The sequence below is a fragment of the Aythya fuligula genome, chromosome 4 (genome assembly GCF_009819795.1).
Source record: "Aythya fuligula isolate bAytFul2 chromosome 4, bAytFul2.pri, whole genome shotgun sequence".
Classification (NCBI taxonomy): domain Eukaryota; kingdom Metazoa; phylum Chordata; class Aves; order Anseriformes; family Anatidae; genus Aythya; species Aythya fuligula.
In genome coordinates this window covers 5,617,253-5,636,809 of record NC_045562.1, presented here as the reverse complement: position 1 = coordinate 5,636,809, position 19,557 = coordinate 5,617,253, and the positions used below count along the sequence as shown (strand labels likewise).

Genomic DNA, 19,557 nt, shown 5'->3' with positions numbered 1-19,557 from the left:
CATGCATCCATGGTATTACCCATTCAGGTGTCTTCTCCATACTTTTTTGGTGCTGTAAGAAAATAGGTTAACATGGAAAAGCAAGCAAGCATCACAAGAGACCTTCCTGTCTGCTTACTGTTCCCAGTTTTACTTTCTCCTAAACAAAGGGATCTCCCTTTTGGTGAGATCCCTCCTCATCATCTACTTAACTGGAGAGAGCCCTGTAATTTTTGAACCTACCTGAGACATACACATGAACGTGTGCTAGAAGCAATGCTTCTTCAATGCAGTGGTAACTCCAAACACAAGGAAGCTTATAACAAAACCTGGAGCTAGAACCATTTTGACTCCCCTCAGGAAAGCACAAGAAGACCAAGTAGAATACAGTTATGTTCATGATACCATACTCCAGAGTTTCTCTTTCCTTAGACTTGAAACTCATGGGCACATACATAGAAATGCGTGCTTAAGAAGTCCTCCATCCTATCTGTGTATCTTGTTCTAACCTCATATTATTGACAAAAAGAAGTAAAAACTGGAGGAAGAACATCTCAGCAACCAGGAATCTGAAGAAGCTCATGGCAGTGGTACGCAGGAGCAAAAACACGGGTTCCTCTTCCAAAAAGGAGTGTCAGCCAGGGTCAGCCCTGAGGAAGCACACCAGGGTGACACAAACCAGCAGTGTCATCAATCACTACCCCAGACCTAGCGAGACAGACAAGCACTGGGAATTCAGGAAGAAGATTCATCACAACAAACTGCGTCTACTCAAAGTGGAACGGAACAGGTTGTGAACAGATGTAATATTTCCGAACTCATAAAAGTGACAGTATTTTAATACAAGCAAAACTATAAACCAAAGAAAATGACATTTGCAGTTAGCTCTATTACAGCCAACAATGCAGATCGACTGGTTGGGAGTGGTGTGGCCAAGTGGTTACAGCAAGGGATAAAGTTTGGGTATAATCCCAGCTGAGACAACCACTACACTGACCTCAAGAAAGCCATCTGACCTCCTCCTGCCTCAATCAACCAGCTGGAAAACTGGATAAAAAGCAGGACTGGGTTGAAAACCAGATGTGCAGATGAATTGGGTCTTCCTGGGTAAATAAATTACAAAATACCCTCTACAGGCCATAAAGAGTTTGATGCAGGTGGGAATGGTTTATTTAGCACTTTATTACGTGTTTGATTAAAAAATGGCACTAGGGACTGAGACTGTAAACACTGCCAATTTACTTGGAAATGCACTCACATTATCAGAATGAAATGAACTGGAAAGGGAATGCAACAAGCAGAGAGTACAAGTCAGAAAAGCATGAATTTTATGGACAAAGTTCTCTGGAAGTCTCTAACTCATGCACAGAGGTATTTCACACAGGATATCTTCAACAAGTTTGTATTGCTCGTCTGAGGAAACTCAGTAAGTCCTTCCATTCCACTTCCAAAGTTTTAAGCTGGAAGCATGACTTTAAAAGCAACACAAATGACGTTACGTTTTTATGAAGGTCTCAACTCGTAATGTCTGATAAAAAAAATCCATAAAACAGTGGATGAAGGCGTAAATAAAAAAAGAGTAACTTCATATATACAACATATTGCACACAAACAATTTTAATGGATGTGATTTTTCAGATCATTTTCACTTTGAATGTATTAAATGCATCTCCTCCTCAGAAAGCAAAAATTTTAAAATATGGCACCTTGAATTCCTTTAAGATATCCAGCACTCATCCTGTAAGTGGGGGGAGTAAATGAACAAAGTCCTTTACAAAACAGTAAATACACCTTATAAAGCACAACCTAATGAAAAATGAAACCTGTAGCACCTTCTGCTTGAATGCTCAGAAGGGGAAAGACACACAAATACTCGGATTTTGATCTTGCCACTAGTTCACTAACATGTGAGAAGTAATTTTTTTTGTTCATCTTTGCCTCAGATGTAAAAAGTGTAATAACGATGATTTCAATTGGAGCAAATAGTACAGAGAAGAAGTTTCAGCCACCGCATGGTAAGATTTGGTAGAGCAGTCTCTCATTTTAAACCTGATCACAGCCTACACATTCTCAGATAAATAACACAACGGAACAAGATGTGTAGCCAACAGTAACTGGCATGGATCACAAAAAACCTTTGTTTTCTTTTGGACTTCCTCTGAACAAATACAAGTACTTCTGAAAGTTGTTGATCACATCAAGACCTATCACAATTCAAAAGACACAGGAAACCAAATGGACAACATATAAAAAGGAAATAAAGGAATAAACTGTGGTCAGGTACTCTTCCTTTAATAAAATGAAAGGCACCAATCAGATCTTTGGCTGTTCAGAAACGTCTTGTCAAGCCCGTTTCAAACCTGACATTAAACCCCATGCTCTAGGCAAGGAGTACTGTCTTTTTGCATCTGAAAGCACCAGCATCTAAACTTTAAGGCATAGGATATATTCAATTTCAGCTCTTCAAAGGATAAAGATCTTGATATTTCTCCATTAAACATTTACTATGCAGTAGAAGGTAAAACCAGCAGTAACACCAGAGCCTTAAACCACACAATTGCTGAAGAAAAAGTGACTTCCGAAGATGCAGGATAAATGGTCGCACAGCAGGCACCTCCTATTTCCTTACCTTTCTCTATGCTAAAATAAAAAGACATAGCTGAAAAGCAATTGCTAACTGCATCCTGAAATAGCAAATGTCAGTATCTGGCTCAGACCCCACGCTTCTGGATCCAGCTTGGTTCAGAAGTCTGAAAGCAACAGCTGTAGATTAAGCCATCTGCTTCACAAATCTGTCACAATCACCCTGTTACATTACATGACAATCTTTTTTAGATTTAAAAACATAATATTACATGCTTAAATAAAAAATGGATGACAAAGAGTAAAAGATCCAGCAAAGATCATACACAAATTATCTCAGTTGGGAGAGTTCAGTGTGAAACGAAATCATGGTTTGGGATTTTTCACCATAGCTTTTATTCAAGACGCACACAAAGACACCTGCAAACACATTATCACCTCCTCCAAAAGCCATACCATGGCAACTATTAGAAAAGGTAAGTGCCTGATTCAGAATGGCTAACAAACAAACTCAGCAGGTCCACACACTCACAAGACTGACTTCAAAAAAAGAACAGTTCTTCTATTTACAAGGGGTGAGCTAGCAAGGATTACAAAAATTCAGGTTATAGCTACATAGGTTTTCATTTTCCCCCCAAAATATATGCATGATTTAAGAAAAAAATATACCTAAAAAATTGCTCACATTATGTCATGTGTGTAATTACATAATGACAATTATGGCAACAGTATGTTGTATGTTTAAAGTGTTCTTTCAAAAGGAAGCATATAGTAAAATTATTCTTATAGGCACCACAATCACGCACTTAAAAAACATAAATATATTATTTCCACTCTCCCTGTCTCCAGTGAAATGATATTCTCAATGGCTGCTGAATTGGCAATGAGAAACCAAAATAAAGACTGGTCAGTTTCTAATGGACTCAACAGAGCTATTGGAAATGATAGGAATTAACAAGAACTTCCCGTCCTGTGCTATTAGTCCACTCAAGGAATATCCAAAAGGTTCTCAGAGATCCCGGTGTTACACTTAAAATAGACACTACCACCTTGCTTGTTCAGTGGCAATTCTGTAACATCAGCAAGTCTCAGCGCTGTTTGCATTGGTCACTCAGAGCGACTGCTTTCCAAAGGTTTGCTGACAGGATACATCCGATTAATTTAATCACCGCTTCTCTCCCTCCTCCCATGAACAGAAGAGCTAATATTGCGCAGAGTTGGCGGGTATCATCTTTGCCAGGAAGAAAGGGAAGCAGGGCGGATGGGAGGATGTAAGCAGAGCTCTCACACTGTGCTACAGTTAACTGAGCGCAGCTTCCTTCTGTAGATCAGGGCCAGAGAGGAAACATTTTCTTAATCAAAAGGCACAGGCAGGTACATGTGGAAGAACAGTATCAGCAGGTCACTTTAGATGGTACCTTTGAAGCACTGTCTTAATAAAACAGAAGTTCATATGCTTAAGCCAAGTTACTTTCAGATCCTAAGGCTCTTTTCACTCCGACCCACACCACTTTTCAAACCTAGCTCAATGTGGACAGAACCGCCCTATAGCCACCTTACTGTGGTTTTACTAGGGCTGAGGACTCTCTTCCACAAAGATCTGTATCACAGCAAGATTTCTGCATAAGTTTTCACTCCGGGAGGGAGTTGGATCAGATACTGAACAGTGATATTTAAGGAAGTTTTTAGATGCTTGAAGAAAAATCTGCTAACTTTTGCCAGGTCACAAAAAAAAAAAAACAACACAGAATATTGTAGAAGTTCAGAGCAAAAAATCAGGAAGTTTTGGTGTTTTAACAGGGTTTTATACAAGATTGATGCACATTTTTTTTCCCCCACGAAGAAAAGCAAAACCAACATTTTATGACTTTAAATATCCCACTAACAAAATGGTTGAACTTGACTCACAGCAATTGCTTATCATGTTTGCTCAAATTTTAAGGGCAGAAGATCAAAGATCTCACCAGAAGATAGTGGGATAAAGTTGTCTCAAAAAAAAAAAAAAAAAAAAAAAAAAGGTTGCCTGCTTGGGATTTGAGGGAAATTTTACCCAAAAGGCTCCAAATGGCTAACCATAGCTTAAATAAAGAAACTTGTAAACAGTAAAGAAACTCCAAAACTTGTCTCATTTTTCATTGTCATCATATTACATCTGCAGGTCTCTGAAGATTTCCCTTAGCCTAAACCTCCCTCAGCTAGTTTTAAAACTGAATGACTTCTTTTGGAGACTACCAACTATTACTGATAGCAGACAGGAAAGAATTCACGTGTCTGCCTTTATATTTTCATCATAAACTTGCACAAACTTCAGTTGTGTCTGGAAGCCAAACAGAAATTAACAACAGAGCAAGCAGGTAGTGCACAATACCATTTGCCTTCTTTTTGAACCTCTCCCAGCTTGGACAAATGTGCCGTTCTTCACTGTTTGGGGAAGAGAGAAGAACAGACAAGCTCCTGGAAATCCAACTTTCATTCTCAGGCACTCCAAGCAGCAAGCTCCCAACCACTGCAATGTTGTCTGAATTGAGAGACTGCGTATTATGAATTAAAACAGCTTTGACCACATCACATAATAAGAAGAGAAAATGTTAGTAATGGTGGGATTCTCAGTATCTTCCTTTCTGCTCTTGACAAATCTAAGACTCCTTCCCTTCGTTTCAGGACTAAAAAAAAGAGTCCAAAAATCACTGCTTCGTGCACAAAAAGCCAAAAGAACAATCTGAAAACACTCAAGCCATGAAAAAACAGAGCACTCCTCTCTGAAAACCTAAAAACTGAAAGACTGAGTCCCCTTAAAGTATTTAGCTTCTCCAAGCACAACAGTCCTCTTGTGCACACAACCTAGTGCAAGCAGAACTGGTAATATCAAAGTAGCACATACAACCACTAAGTACCACGATTAGCAAGAATGACAACTGAGCACGTTTTCTTTTGTGAGAGTTACTGGACAGGAGGAAAACCACACAGGACTGTGTAAAACTGCACTAAAGCAATCTCTTTACAACATTTTCAGCCTTTGAGAGAAAAACGGCACTTTGCCATCTCTGCAGGACGGGAGCAAGCACTAGTAACAAGTCACATTCCTAATTAAAAACAAACACACAACTACATGTTTTATCAAGGTGCAACACAATTTTTAAAGCTATGAACAAAAATTGTAGCAGCACACAGCTCCTCTTAAAGCCGGGTATTTCCTGTGAATCAGGAGACTTTACAACAGTGTCCTTTTAACAGTTTAGCCATACCGTGGATTTTTTTTTTCCCCAACTAAGTATCTAAAGGTTAAAAACCATGCTGAGATACAGTCTAGTAGTTAGCTCAAAAAAAAATCTGGATCGTTATATCAGTGGTACAGATGCTACTAAAAAGTGAAACAGAACAGAAAGTTCCAAGCAAAGAACAGTCTGCAAATGCAGGTGATCAAAGGGACTTTGCAACTAGGCCAATAAGCAATGGTGCTGCTAGGAATTTCTTAGCTAACAACTAATATTCCTAAAGGCATTATAAGGGCATCACTTTGATCTATAATCCACTATGTGTCACCATAACAGGCAGGAAACACCTATCTAGATGTAACAATAAACTTCTAAGTAGCCAAAGCAGATGCCTGTGAATAAAAATTAGAAAGAAACGTACTAATCAGCATATAATTAATAACAAACTGCCTTCAAAACGACACGAAAATCATAAAAAAAGGGATAAAGAGATTGTAGTTGCTTGTAGGAGATATCCACGTAACAAAAGTTGCCAGACAGGAGAACAAGAGAAGAAGAGCTGACTGTGCCTAAAAAAAGAATGCATGTAAATGTGTAGGACAGTCCCAAACCCAGTAAAGGATGACTGGCAAAACATAAAACAAAATAAGCAGTGCTGGGATTAGAGGAGACCACTCCTTGTCAGTGGAGACAGACAATATCAGATGTTAGTGAGGGTAAGAGTAGAAGAGAGAGGAGTCCACCTCGATTCTTAATTCTCTCAAAGAGCTCTCGAGCATGATCACCTTTATTTTCAAGAACCACCAAGGGCCGCAGCTACCACAGATAATTGCGCAGCACCAGCTGCATGGTACTGTATACTCACAGTTAATTTAGGGTATGTGTTAAAGACTAATGGTTTTGTGTACATAGTGATGATTAATAACAGGCACAAGTTGAAGTTTTGCAACATATGTGCTATAAGAATATATTTAATGTCTTTAAGCTCTAGAGGTCTGGCAGATCAGGCCAGTTTGAAACAGTCGAATGACGGCAATCTCTAATTCCCTGCTATCTGCCTGGCCATATACACACATGCACACATAGAAGTTGAGCTGAAATACAAGTCCTGTCTGCCTGTGCCAGTATTTGTCCATCGGAAAGTCCCGTTGGAACAGCAGCCAAGCGATGATGTTAACTTAGTGCTGTGCTCAAGCTGTGGTTCCCACAGAACTGCAGGGCAGGGAGAAGGGAGCTGTACCTGAAAGGAACATTTGGGGATCTCGGGGTTGGCCTCTTCTTGCAAATAACTAGTGATAGGACTAGAGGGAATGGCCTTAAGTTGCACCAGGAAAGGTTTAGCTTGGAAATAAGGAGACATTTCTGCTCAGAAAGAGCAGTCAGGCATTGGAACAGGTTGCCCAGGGAGGTGGTGGCATCACCAGCCCTGGGAGTGTTCAAGGAAAGGTTGGACGTGGTGCTTAGGGACATGGTTTAGTGGGTGACATTCGTAGTAAGGCGATGGTTGGACCAAATGATCTTGAAGGTCTCTTCCAATCATAATGATTCTCTGATTCTATGATCATACGCAGTAAATCTACCACTTTAAGCCTGGCACTGCACTGATGTAGGTATGCGATACGGGGCTAATGCAGCTTTGAAGCAGGAAAGCAGCTAGCTGGGAGTGAAGGCGCACGCCTGGGTCTTTTGCTCTGTAAAACAGAGGAGTTTGAAGTCAAGGAGAAAACATCCATACATACGGAAGGAATGATCTCAAACCACAATGACGTTAGAGATGTTTGCAAGCGTATCAATGCATCTAAATAAACCAGCTGTCTGATCCCTAATTAGTGACAAACGCTTCCCTCAAGACACCGCTCAGTAGTTCCAGATGTATGAGTTTGTATCTTAAAAATGTAATCCCTTTCTAGAAGTATGCACTCTATAGCAAGTTTAAAGAGTGTTAGTTCTTCCTTCCCCCCCCCCGCTATAAGTAGGATGAAGTGTCAAACACTGCATTAAGTAAGAATAACCATATATTAACCACATCTTATTCTTCCAAGTATATGGACAATGCTTATTACAAACACAACGATCATAAATCAACATTACAATTAGCAATGTGGCTTAAATCTAGCAATATTTGCACAACAAAAACTTGACATTTGGTTGCTCAGCCATTAGCTAGTTAGCACAGAAATCCCCCTGCAGGATAAAGCCACGCTCCTGCTCCTGTCGAGGATGGGGCTTGATCTGTTAGAGGAAAACTCAGCATTCTCTTCCCCTGAAGGCTCAAAGCTCTCCACTGCTTTTGTTCTTGATAGCACAGCACAGCTCATCTTCAGCTCAAGATCTTTGCTACTGCTTTTAGAATGGAAATTCGTATGAAGCACCTACAAACAGCCACAGGAGCAGCACAGCAGGATAAAGGGTAGAAATACAATTATGCGCTTTCTCCACATGTACAGACTTTATGTTGTATACAGCCATTAGAAATAGTTTTTAGTAGAAATATCTCAATCTCTTTTTTTTTTCTTTTTTTTTTTTTTTCCTGAAAGAGAAGAAGAAAAAGAGAAGAAGAAAACAAGTGTGCACACTGTTTCACAAGCAACAGAGATGTGGGCATAGATGAGATGTCTTTGTGCTGCCAAACACTGCAGCCAACCGTACAAGCATAGAATTCGGTTCCATACCTAAAAAGTTCACTCTGACGTGAAGAGGAGAAATGCTCTCCTCAACTACCTCATGAAAACTATGCCCCTTTGACATTCCAAACAGTCTTTTTTTCCCTTGTGAATTACAAGAGATACCCTGTATTAAAAAGAATGCTACAGTAAGATTTGCAGTGAGACTAAAACTTATGGAAATCAAAATACTCCTAATATTAAGAAAAGCAGCATTGGATAACATATAAGCAAGTCAGGACTAATAGCTGGACTTTCATCACAGCTTTAGAAACAAACCGTTGGCAAGAAACTAAAGGAAAACTCTACAGCCACTAAACGGCCAAAGTACAGATTCTCACACATGCTTAGGAAAAAACTAATTTTAAGAAGTTTATTTATTAACGCTACTTCATTCTACTACTTCATCATTTACCCTTGCTAAATGCAACCTCGTTATGACATATGGATTTCTCATGTGAAATTCCAACACAGACTTGATTCAAAGCAGAGTACACTCTGCCCTTGAAGTTCTGCTCACATGCAGCTCTTCAAGTCAAACCATGTAAAACCTTCAGCCTTTTGATGACTTGCACCTGTCTTACAATATTCCTGAAGAATCCCTGGCTACCCAGAAATTGCTTTCCCCCGCAACATCCAATAATACCTTCTATTATGTAGCTTTACGTCAAGTTTGCCAAAAGTACATTAACAGCAAAGATGGCATGAAGAAATCTAATCTAATCAATGCGCAGACAACTGTTTAATACAGCCAAATAAAATGTACTCAACCGAATCAGTCAGATCATGTTTTCTCCAAACTAGTAAACAGCTGCAGACACAGCCTGCTTCCCATCAAACGTTCCATGTATAACAAACCATACCTTGTATCTCTGATGGTTCACTAGTAATTTTTCAAAACCATAACTTTCAAAACATATGACAACTATATTTTACTGAAGAAAGGAATAGGCTTAGACTGCCCAAGCCACAAATTGAAGACCAATCCAGAAACTCTAGTGTAGGTGCCAAAAGTCTGCTGAATGTCAGTATTTGCTGGCATTTTTATTATTATGAATACAAGTGCAGACCTGCTTCTTGAAAGAAGGAACACACTTCAAGCGTGACAGAAAAGGAAAAGCTCACAAGTCCTCTTATAAGAGCACAGGAGCAGAGAAAATAACTCCTTTAACACTGTCTGGAAAAGGTATCCCAAAGGAATGGCCCTAAATGTGTTTAAAAGATGGAGAACCTTAAAAATAAGTTCACATCCTACTTTCCGGTCTGTGATATCAACAGTGCTAAAAGAACTAGTAACCTTGCAAGTCTTGTAAAATTGCGACTGCCACAAACATGAAAACTACCATTAGTGAGAATTCTGAAGTGCAATAGTTTTATCCTTCGTAATTTTTGTGACTTACTTTCTGTTCATTCACAAAATCCTTGCATGCACAAGATGACACAGAGGAAGTCAGCCAGACTTTGAGCCACATTTTCAAATCTCTAAACGGCATTAAACTATTACGTGCTTAAATCAGGTATTTACTATTGTGTTTCACTGTGCACATAAATTCATAGCCCTTTAAGAAAATAACTGAATCCTGAACATGTATCTGAGAACTGATTTTGCAACAGCAAAAATTATTAGCTAAAGTTAAGTGCATACTTGCTCTGACAAAGAATAACAACAAACAGGAGAATAAATCAGGAATGAACAAAAACCAAGCAATGACCCAAAATACAAACTCTCAAACTGAAGACAGTGGAGACTGCTCTGGAAAATAATGGGGCATGACTACCTAAAGCTTATCATATTCTGTCCTAAAACTCTTACCCATGATTACAGCCTGAGTTCCCTGTGGCACACAACTCCAAAAGAGCTCCCCTGCTTTTACCATGATGTTCCATGGAAGTATAGTAAAGACAACTGAATTAATGTCTCTTTTAGAAGCATTAATTGTTGTTACAATGTCCACATGGCTACCACCCAAATAAAACACGAAAGACAATGAAGAGTTATTAAATTCCTTTTCTGGTTACATATGATAAGAACTGCAAAAAGCCTACCTATTTCATCCATTTGAGAGTTCTTGAATGTTACCTGATAGAGTTCCAACTATGGCACATGCTCCTTTTAGGATCCCAAACATGCATCACCCAGAAAATAATCTGGCCACGAGTTACCGAACACTGACTTGCATTGAAAGTGAAGTTGAGCATGTTAATTTTGAGAAAAACGGCAAACCATCTTTGCGATTCCTGGAGAGCTCTGTCACAGCGCTGGTAAGTAACAGGTGAATTCACAGATCCAGGTTCTAGAAATTGTTTGGTCATATGTTCCCTAAAACGACTTACTGCGCTGTGACAGAGCAGGTTAGGTAAATGATTAGAACTAATATCCAGTGTTTGGAACCTATGTCTTAGTGATTCATTAGAATTATAAAAGCCGATGAAAGTCTGAGGTTAATCACTCAGCTGCATTTTTTTTTAAATAATTCATATATTAAGGAATGCATGCTACTCTTGACGCATGACTTCAGACAAGATTAACTGCAAATAACTACCAGACAGCTGTATGGCCTGTTTTCCAGTATGTATGGAAAGATAGACAGTTCATAATGTTACGTCTTGAATTTCAGCACTAGCATAATAGAAGATTTCCTGCTGATTTTACGTCAGCTTGTGGTACAGGTGCAAAGGACTTAGGTTACTGGCAAGCATAAGGAGAATTAATCTAGAAACCAGAAAAGCAGCTTTTTGCATTCCATAAACAGTTTATAAAATTAATTGCAATAGCACACACATCAGCTCCGGATATGTAACCAGTTTTACTATCATTGACAAATGCAATCAGAATATATGGAAAAAGCCAAATACTTCCCTCCAAAGGTAATTAATATAGACAGATCAGATAACCAATAACTGGGAATTGGTCCATCCAAGTTATTTCTGGAAATTTATGGGTCTCACAAAAGAAACAAAAATGTCTGTTTTAATTTTAAAAAGAAGAAAAAAGAAAAAAGTAGAGGGAAAAAGTCAGTCTTGCAAGATACTTCCTTTAAAGTGAACATAATTCATCTCTTAGCCACTACTGCAAAAGCTGTAATTTACATTAAGTAGGTGTATACTAACATCTCTTGAAGCTAGGAACTTACTGACAAGCTACATTTTAGCCTATGCCTCAGGTGTTACAACTTCGTGAAAAACTCCCAACTGGCTTGTTAAAACAAAGATCAGATAGTTTTTACTGAAATAAGTTATTCTACTATCTCAAGCCAAGAGGAAAAAGTAAAGCCAGGCTTTATGCATCTACTCTCAATAGACCAACAGCCAAAATAGTTTGTGACAGTTATTTTGGCGAAGTACCTTCTCTTAGCATGTCAACAAACCAAAGCTGTGTATCTTAGCAAGCCATCTAAAAATGTATAAAAAAATATATATTTCTTGATGCCACAAAACCATGCTGATGTAGAGGGGCATGATGGATGTGCATACAGGTCACAATTGTTATCTGAGAAAAGTTCCATTTATACAATTTTGAGAATTTTCTCCTTTCTCATAGCAACAGAATACACATAAGAAACGTATCAAGCAATTCAAAGCAAATTAAAATAGCTACATGCATGCTTTTGCAAAAACAGTCAAGAGGCAGTAGACAATCTGGGCTGCTTCTCATCTGACACCAAGACACACATGTTCCAAAAGCAGTGTGAGAACTGAATGAAAAAGGAAAGAAAAGAGCTTCTGATGCTTTCACTATTTCTGGAACTTGGCACAATAGGAACCTGATGCAAAACTGTGTGAAGGGCTGTAATTTATATCACACATGAAAAGCCCTTTACACTTCACCTCTAAGTACCTCTCTATCTGAAGAGAAAATGCAAGCCATATTTGCCTTACATTCCTCAAGACATTGTCCTCTGCAACACATATGATGTCATATAAGCTGGCACCCACAAAAAACTAATGTACAGGCACAGGGCATTCTGCATTTAGGTTTATCTCTGCCTGACAAAACTGTTAGCGTTCTATTAAAGGGCTGCAAGGCTCAAAAAGCTTCAGTTCTAGTATTGCTTCTCTACACAAGCCTATTTTGGGATAGGCAACAGGAATTCTACCTGGATAGTACTTTATCAAACATAGCCCACCCGAGATGCCTAACATTAATCACAGTTAACTGGGAAGACACAAAAACGTGCCAAACATTTCTCTGAGTAAGCTTATTTTCTACACTTCCATGAATGTCAAAACAGTATGAGATCTAATGCTTGTTATAAATTCAGATAATGTAATGCCAGAAACTAGAATGAAGAGACTGGATTTCTCTGAGCATGCTGCAAATTTGTATATTTTTGTGTTCTAGAAATAACTAGTCTACAATGCCCCGCTATCCCAAATACAAATATTTTTTCTCTTTCTCAACTCTTTATGCTTCCTGGGTTCTATATTCTCCAGGGGAAGGGACTTTTCCCCAAAGCCAATAGTGATAGTTGCTTTTCATTTAAAATTACAGTTAACATGTTAACATCAACAAGTCTAATGGGGTGTGTGTTTGTTAGCTTCTTTAAAGATATAGCTCAACTATTCTATACATCTTAGCATGAAAGCCAGTATTCTTAGCATCTAGCCTTTGGACTTGGTTTGGCCAGGTGACTGTATTAACCCAAATTCAAACCACTTATTACCAGCCTGGCATATGTATCTGACATCCTGTCCACTTTTCTAGGTAAGAAGTTCATATATTTCTGCATATGAAAAGCACGCACCAAATCCTATCCCTTGTAGTGAAAGCTGCATTTCATCATGTGGCAGACATAAAATTTTCAAATTAATTCCAAGGAAGATAATGACTCTGTAACAGGTTTGACAGTATTTTTTAAAAAAAAGAAACCCCAAAACTGCTATTACAAGACAGGATTTTATGAGCTACAAAGTATTTCAGTTGTAAGCTCCCCATATATCTTCCAGCTTCTCGAATCATACAGAAGTAAGTAATCTAGGCATATGTTTGTCTGATAAACAATGTTTATATGTTCAGCTTTAACAGAGTAAAATTTATATAAACCAATAAAAGTTTAAAGAGGAAAAAAAAAAAAAAGTCTAGGAATTAGCCACAGATTATATGTGAAACTTTGTCAAATGGATTTGAGGTTAACTTGACACCTTACCTGACTGGTTTTCTTTCTCGTAGCAAATCTTCCAGACTCCTTTCACAGTGTTCAGCAGCCACAACCAGCCTCTCTAATTGAAAAAAGAAGGATATGAGGATTAGAATGCAAGTGAGACAATGGGAATTCAGACTTCTTAGTACCTATTTGGCAGATGTTAAAGTACATTGACACACGTTGAATAGGAAACCGTATATAAGTAATCACGTACAACTTGTATATATCATGATCATTTTCGTTCATGAAATAGAGTAGATTACATGACTGGACCAGATCTTTCTTGTTTTTGTTTCCTTAAGCAAAAGTACTGTTATTCCATCCATACAGTAACCTACTAAATTCTGAGCCCCTCAGCTGATGACAGTCAAATTTGACTCAAGAATAGAGGCTTCAGAGAAGGCAAGTATTCACAAATTTACAAAAATCTGTGGTTGAGTTGAGAACGAGAGAATCAAAGCAACATCAACCTTGAGGAAAAGGATTCCGAGCAAGCAAAGGAGTTTCAGTCCTGATTGACCAGCTCGCACATTACTAGCTGTAGTACTTTTTGCCCCAAAATAGCTAAGGATTTACATGGGTCCCACATGTTCTAGGTATGGCTCTGAATACAGAGGGAGCGACAAAACGATTGTTGCACTGAAGATGGCAACTATAAAGGGAAGGTGATAGTGCAAGACTGTGCAGGGGAGACAGAGAACTACTGAACGAGGCGGCTTTGCTACTTCTGATACTCACAGAACAGCAAGTACTGAATGTTCAGGTTCAAAACCAAATCAAACTAAGGTATTCCAAAATATTCTTACAAGACTGTTAAAATAACAAAGATGGAAAACACTGTAAGGCACACAGAGAGTAACACATTAAAGCTGGAATGCTTACTTAACTCTTTCCTTCTCCTTCCTGAAATCAAAGGACCACTTATGCTTCATTTGGAATAAACAATTCTGGGATTGCCTTCTATAATGCTATCCAAGGTTACAAATAAATTAATTTCACAAAGAAAAAAGACTTCCATTTGGATGTTTTTCTATTATTTATACACTATTCTTCTGAGGTCCTTCTGTGGGGAATGCATACATGTCATTTTTTTGCATCGTTTTCCTAGACTGCTATTGTATTTCTTCATGAGGAGAGAAACTGACATTTGCATGAAAACATTAAATCACTATGTCCGGATTGACAAGTGATGAATTCTGTCAGTATCAGAATGATAAACTTTCCCATCGATGTTATCAGTGTGTTAGTAAGAAAAAAATGTATTATTTGAAAATGATTAACTGGCATTCTAGCCGCTATAAATGGACAGCCTTCTGACTTCAAGTTAGACATTTCATTTGCTACTCTGCAAGCTACTTTAATGATCTTAAGATGTATTCTCCTTCGTATTTATATGCACTGAAACCTTCACATTGTGGACTCTTCACTGTCAAAAAGGCCAAGCTTGCCTATTTAACCACCTCTTGTATTTATTACGATAGCTAATTTTTCTTAACCTCTCACCTCAAACAGTACTATTAGAACACCCCATTTTCTGTTTCAAGGCGTACTAGCCAACCTAAGATGAAAACAAATAATATTTCTAGATCTCCTGGCTGAAGAAAACTAAAAATTGTCAAGTTTGAGAGCAAAAGAAAACATAAAAAGAACCTTCCCCTACCCCGGAATACTTCAGAACATTTTCAGTTGGTGATATCACAACTTTCCACCAATCTGAAACATCCTATCACCCTGAATTACAGGGGAAATATATTACCTGCTCTACTTTATGAGACAGTGTAACTACTCAGATACATAGAATGCACTTTTACATTGGAACATCATTGGTTTAACAGTTAAAGCTGGTAACCACATACATTCTGTCGCAGGTGTTGCAGACTTGTTGTGGAAATTAAGTGCTGTACTCCTGCTGAGCTTGCAACAGAGTGAGATCATCTGGAGCATAAAAAACAACTGAAGCAGTATTTGAGCTAACAATACATGTGAAAACAGTTATTATAAAACCCTCTGTACTAAAATAAAGTAATTGTTAGTGGGAAAGATCTTAAGCAGCCAGAATTGAGAAAAAATAAAAATATGAGAAGCTTGCAGCCAAGATAGAGGATAACTGAGACACCAAGAACAGCTGCAAATGATGTACAAGAGACCTGAGCATCACATTAAAATTGATAACAAAAACACAGTGTAGGGGCTAAGCATCACAAATGTATCCATTCCAGTGTCCCACACAGACATGGTGCAGCAATCGAGTACCAGAATTTTACAGTAAGGAATAAAAAAAAAAAGGAAGTTTTTAGCGTTTTTCAGTTAACATAATGTGTAACAAAAGAGAACGCAGACAATAACCTCTGCAGGAAAGAAATAAAAGCACTAATGCTGTCTGTCACAGCAAAGGCATGCAGTCATTTTGGGCCTGGAACCTAGACGCCTTCTTTAACTGGTGTCATAATGGCAATATTCTGCTCGGGCACCTTCAGATACTTTTTTTCACAAAAAATATAACCATAATAAAACATAAAATATCCTCATTAAACAGATACTCACCATGTTTACCCCTGGTAATATCGACATACTGGCAAAGCCTGGGATGGGTCATTGTTTTAAGGATTTGAAATCTCCCCAAAATTTTGATGGAGTTGGGAGTCAGAGGAAGGCCATTGCTTCCACAAACATCATGAGGCAGAGCTGAGGCAAAGAAGGTGGAGGCACCCATCTCCGTGTCTTTTAAAGGAAACATCTCTTTCGCACGACCTTACGCCCTTCCAAGCGACTTCTGTTCCTTAGAAAGAAATCACAGATTAAAAAATTATACACAAAAGATACAAATTCTTCTGACTTGACTTATGAGTTGTTTAATAACAAAATTAAGACTTCTTTTCTCCATTGGGGAGGCACTTTTGAATAATGAACACAGTAATATTATTAATACAGTGCAGGTGCATCATAAACGCCACATTTAAAGATGAAAATACGGTGTTAGTTCTAAACACAGAGGTAAAACTCTTTTTAGGAACAGACAAATGCTTTAACACAAGCAATCTTCAGATGACTACTGCAATACAGCAGGTTATTATTCAAAAACCAGTGAAGGCTCTAAAGAGAAAAACGCTCTTCTAAAATATCACCTTGTACCAGCAGGCCACAAATCCAGATTAGCACAGCTTTAGTAATAATCCAGCATATATACCATAGCGTTCCAGGTCATTAAAGCTAGAAAGTAACAAGTCTTCTGTCCTGCCAATATTTCCTTCCATACCAATAGGTAAATCATTAGCTCCCACACTGACTCAGTAACAAATCAGGGAAGTGATCTATGTTAAATATTTCTGTGGGACAGACAAGAGAAAGCTAGCTTTTAGTTCAGTTTCAGGAGCATTTAGTTTCATGACCACTTTTCTCCCCAGCAGAAACAACCTTGTTGAACCTTCGCAACTCTGAACTACACGTGTCCATTTAGTGTGAGCTAAATCTTTTCTCTGCAGTTTTCCATAACCAACTATTATGCAGTTCAAGAGTATAAAAACCTAGAACATGCACAAGTAGCAGACACCTCCACAATCAGCTAGACCTCAGACAAAACCTCCTGGCCTCTTTTTACCAGCAGGCTAAGATTTGATATACCAGGTACCAAAATCCGAAAACGGAATCAAGCCTCTGCTCAACCCATTTCTGGATTGCCCAGATCATGAATCAAGACACTGCAAACTGTCATGAGGTAGTATGGCTCCTCTGTATGTCAGCTTCCATAACACACACAAATTTGTGTATAAGGGCACATAAAAAGAGAGAAAAAGGCCAAGCTTAAGTGCTCTTTAGTGAGCTCTGGCCTGCAAGCTGTGACAGTGAAGTGCATTTCCATGTAACAGTGGACAAAAGGCCTCAGAACAACAAAAAAGAAAGCTTCATCAACAAGCCTACACAGAAGAGTACCATCCAACTAACTTCACCTCCAGAGTCCAGAAGCCCCTGTGTATGTAATCAACAGAAACAGTCCACCATCTGATGTGGAAAGCACATCCAACTCTCTCATCAGATAAAGAACAGTAATTCTAAGCTCTAAAGAGTAGAACCAGCTATGTAGCTGCACCAGGATAATTGGAGAGGCAGAGGAACCCACAGGATTTGAAGCCCACAAGAGAAATAACAGGAAAAGCTTAAAGTATAAAACCAGCATAATTCTTTCAAACCAGGTGTGATAATTCTTTATCATCTTAGGGGCTTCAAGAAATAAAAAATTGATACAAAAAATATGCAGACCACTAATGAAGCTAAATGCTACTATTTTATTGGCCTCTTGGCCAACATCACAACCTTGTAACCTGCACAAAAATCCCATTAAAAATAGTTTTTGTGAATCTTAACTGAGATAGCATTCTCCTTAACAGGCTGCACAGAGATCCTCCTACACCAGACACATTCACAGAGTCTATACAAATGGATATTACAGAGCACACCTTCTGTTTTCACTAGTACAGTCTGAGTTCAGATACAAAGTAAATGTAAGACTGCTGTGTATTTGTGTGCATGTGGGATTTTGCCCAAAGAAACAAAAATGTGAGATACAGTCCTTTAATTTGTAGCACAGATCATTGTATTAAATACAGAAGAAAAATACAAAATGGCATTGTTGTTTTTATATTTGTATTTTTGTATCAAAAGTCCTCTTTGTAAAGATATAATGTTTTCATATTCATGGATATTTAGTATTTTGAGAAAGTTATTTTTTAGGATGCCAACAATGCAACTAACAGTTAGAATGTACCACTGAAAAACATACATGGGACTGAGTGGAAGCAAAAAGATTTATTGTCAGACAGCCAGTTCCAACAGGAAAGCTTTAACTGTGTATTTACCATAAGTTAAGATCCAGATTCCTGTAAAAACATCGTGCCAAAGGGAACTACCTGGCTTCAGAAAGAAAATATTTATTGACCATGAAGAAAGAATTCTGATTTAGAAAGTGAGTTATAACCTTATCTGGCACGTCAGTCCTCCAATAACTACTTTAGAGTAAAGAAATGTTAATATAACCAGAGTCTGGGGGCAGAGGTGTGCGGAAGGAGTAAATTTATACCAAAGAGTGTGATGTATTTTGTTTTTAATATATGTGTATAAATACTTCAATATGTTGTGTAAAACATATTTACTCAGGTAAGAAAAATCTTCTTTAACGTGGAAAAAATAATCAGCTAGACAGTCCTTAATATACCATATCTACTTTCAGCTGACACTTAGAAGGAAATTTTAATTAAAAAAATGTTAAATATTAAAAGTTTAATACCCATTTAAAGAGATTAATTTTTTTTTCCATTCTAGATGCACTTTGCCTACAAGGATGAGTTAGACCACTTGGAATGTTTTCAGTGAAACAGCTGCAGATGTATCATCTGGTTGGGAAGCACACAGACAAAACAGAAGAAACAAGAAAAGCAAACAGTCTTTCCTGCCAGCCACTAAAAGGAAACAAGCAAGAATTTTAGAAGGTATGCATTAAAAGAGTTCTAATTACAAAGTTAATTCCATTGGATCCACAAAAACAAACATTAAAAAGTTCTCTCTGATACTGGAAAAGAGCTAGTTCTGTCAATAAGTAATTTTACCATTAAGTTCTGATCTCCATCCTTAACTCTCAACTTCCATAAATCCCAGGACTGAATAGAAAAATAAACCAAGCAACCCTGAAACTAAAATCTTACTTCTTCTTCCACCTTTAAGAAGGGCCACAAGTTACAGCCTAAGTGAAAGGTTCTTTTAAACTGACTTTTTTTGCAGTGTAATTATTTCTCCAGTAACAGACATTTCTAAATTCAAACATAAGTGCTATATACATTTCAAAGATTCACCTGAAAAAAAGATCTCATGTAACTGTATTTTAAACTTTTTCCAAATCCACAACAAAGTCAGGTACAACTATAAAAATACAGAGTACGACACATTCTGTTCATGTTCATGGCATTCTCCTCACGTTAATTT

The 19,557-nt window shown here is 38.0% G+C and overlaps 1 protein-coding gene across 4 annotated transcripts in view; it reads right to left on the bottom strand.

Annotated features, from left to right (window-relative positions):
• The window catches only part of TBCK (TBC1 domain containing kinase), a 103,705-nt gene that overhangs the window by 82,205 nt on the left and 1,943 nt on the right, over positions 1–19,557 (bottom strand). For 3 of the 4 annotated variants that reach the window (XM_032186573.1, XM_032186572.1, XM_032186575.1), the window contains exons 3-4: positions 16,129–16,363; positions 13,588–13,660 (exon numbers count right to left, since the gene is read on the bottom strand). In XM_032186573.1, coding sequence (XP_032042464.1) covers positions 13,588–13,660; positions 16,129–16,321 — 266 coding nt within the window. In that variant the 5' untranslated portion in view covers positions 16,322–16,363. The remainder of the gene's footprint in view (positions 1–13,587; positions 13,661–16,128; positions 16,364–19,557) is intronic. The other variant, XM_032186574.1, reaches the window with a different exon arrangement.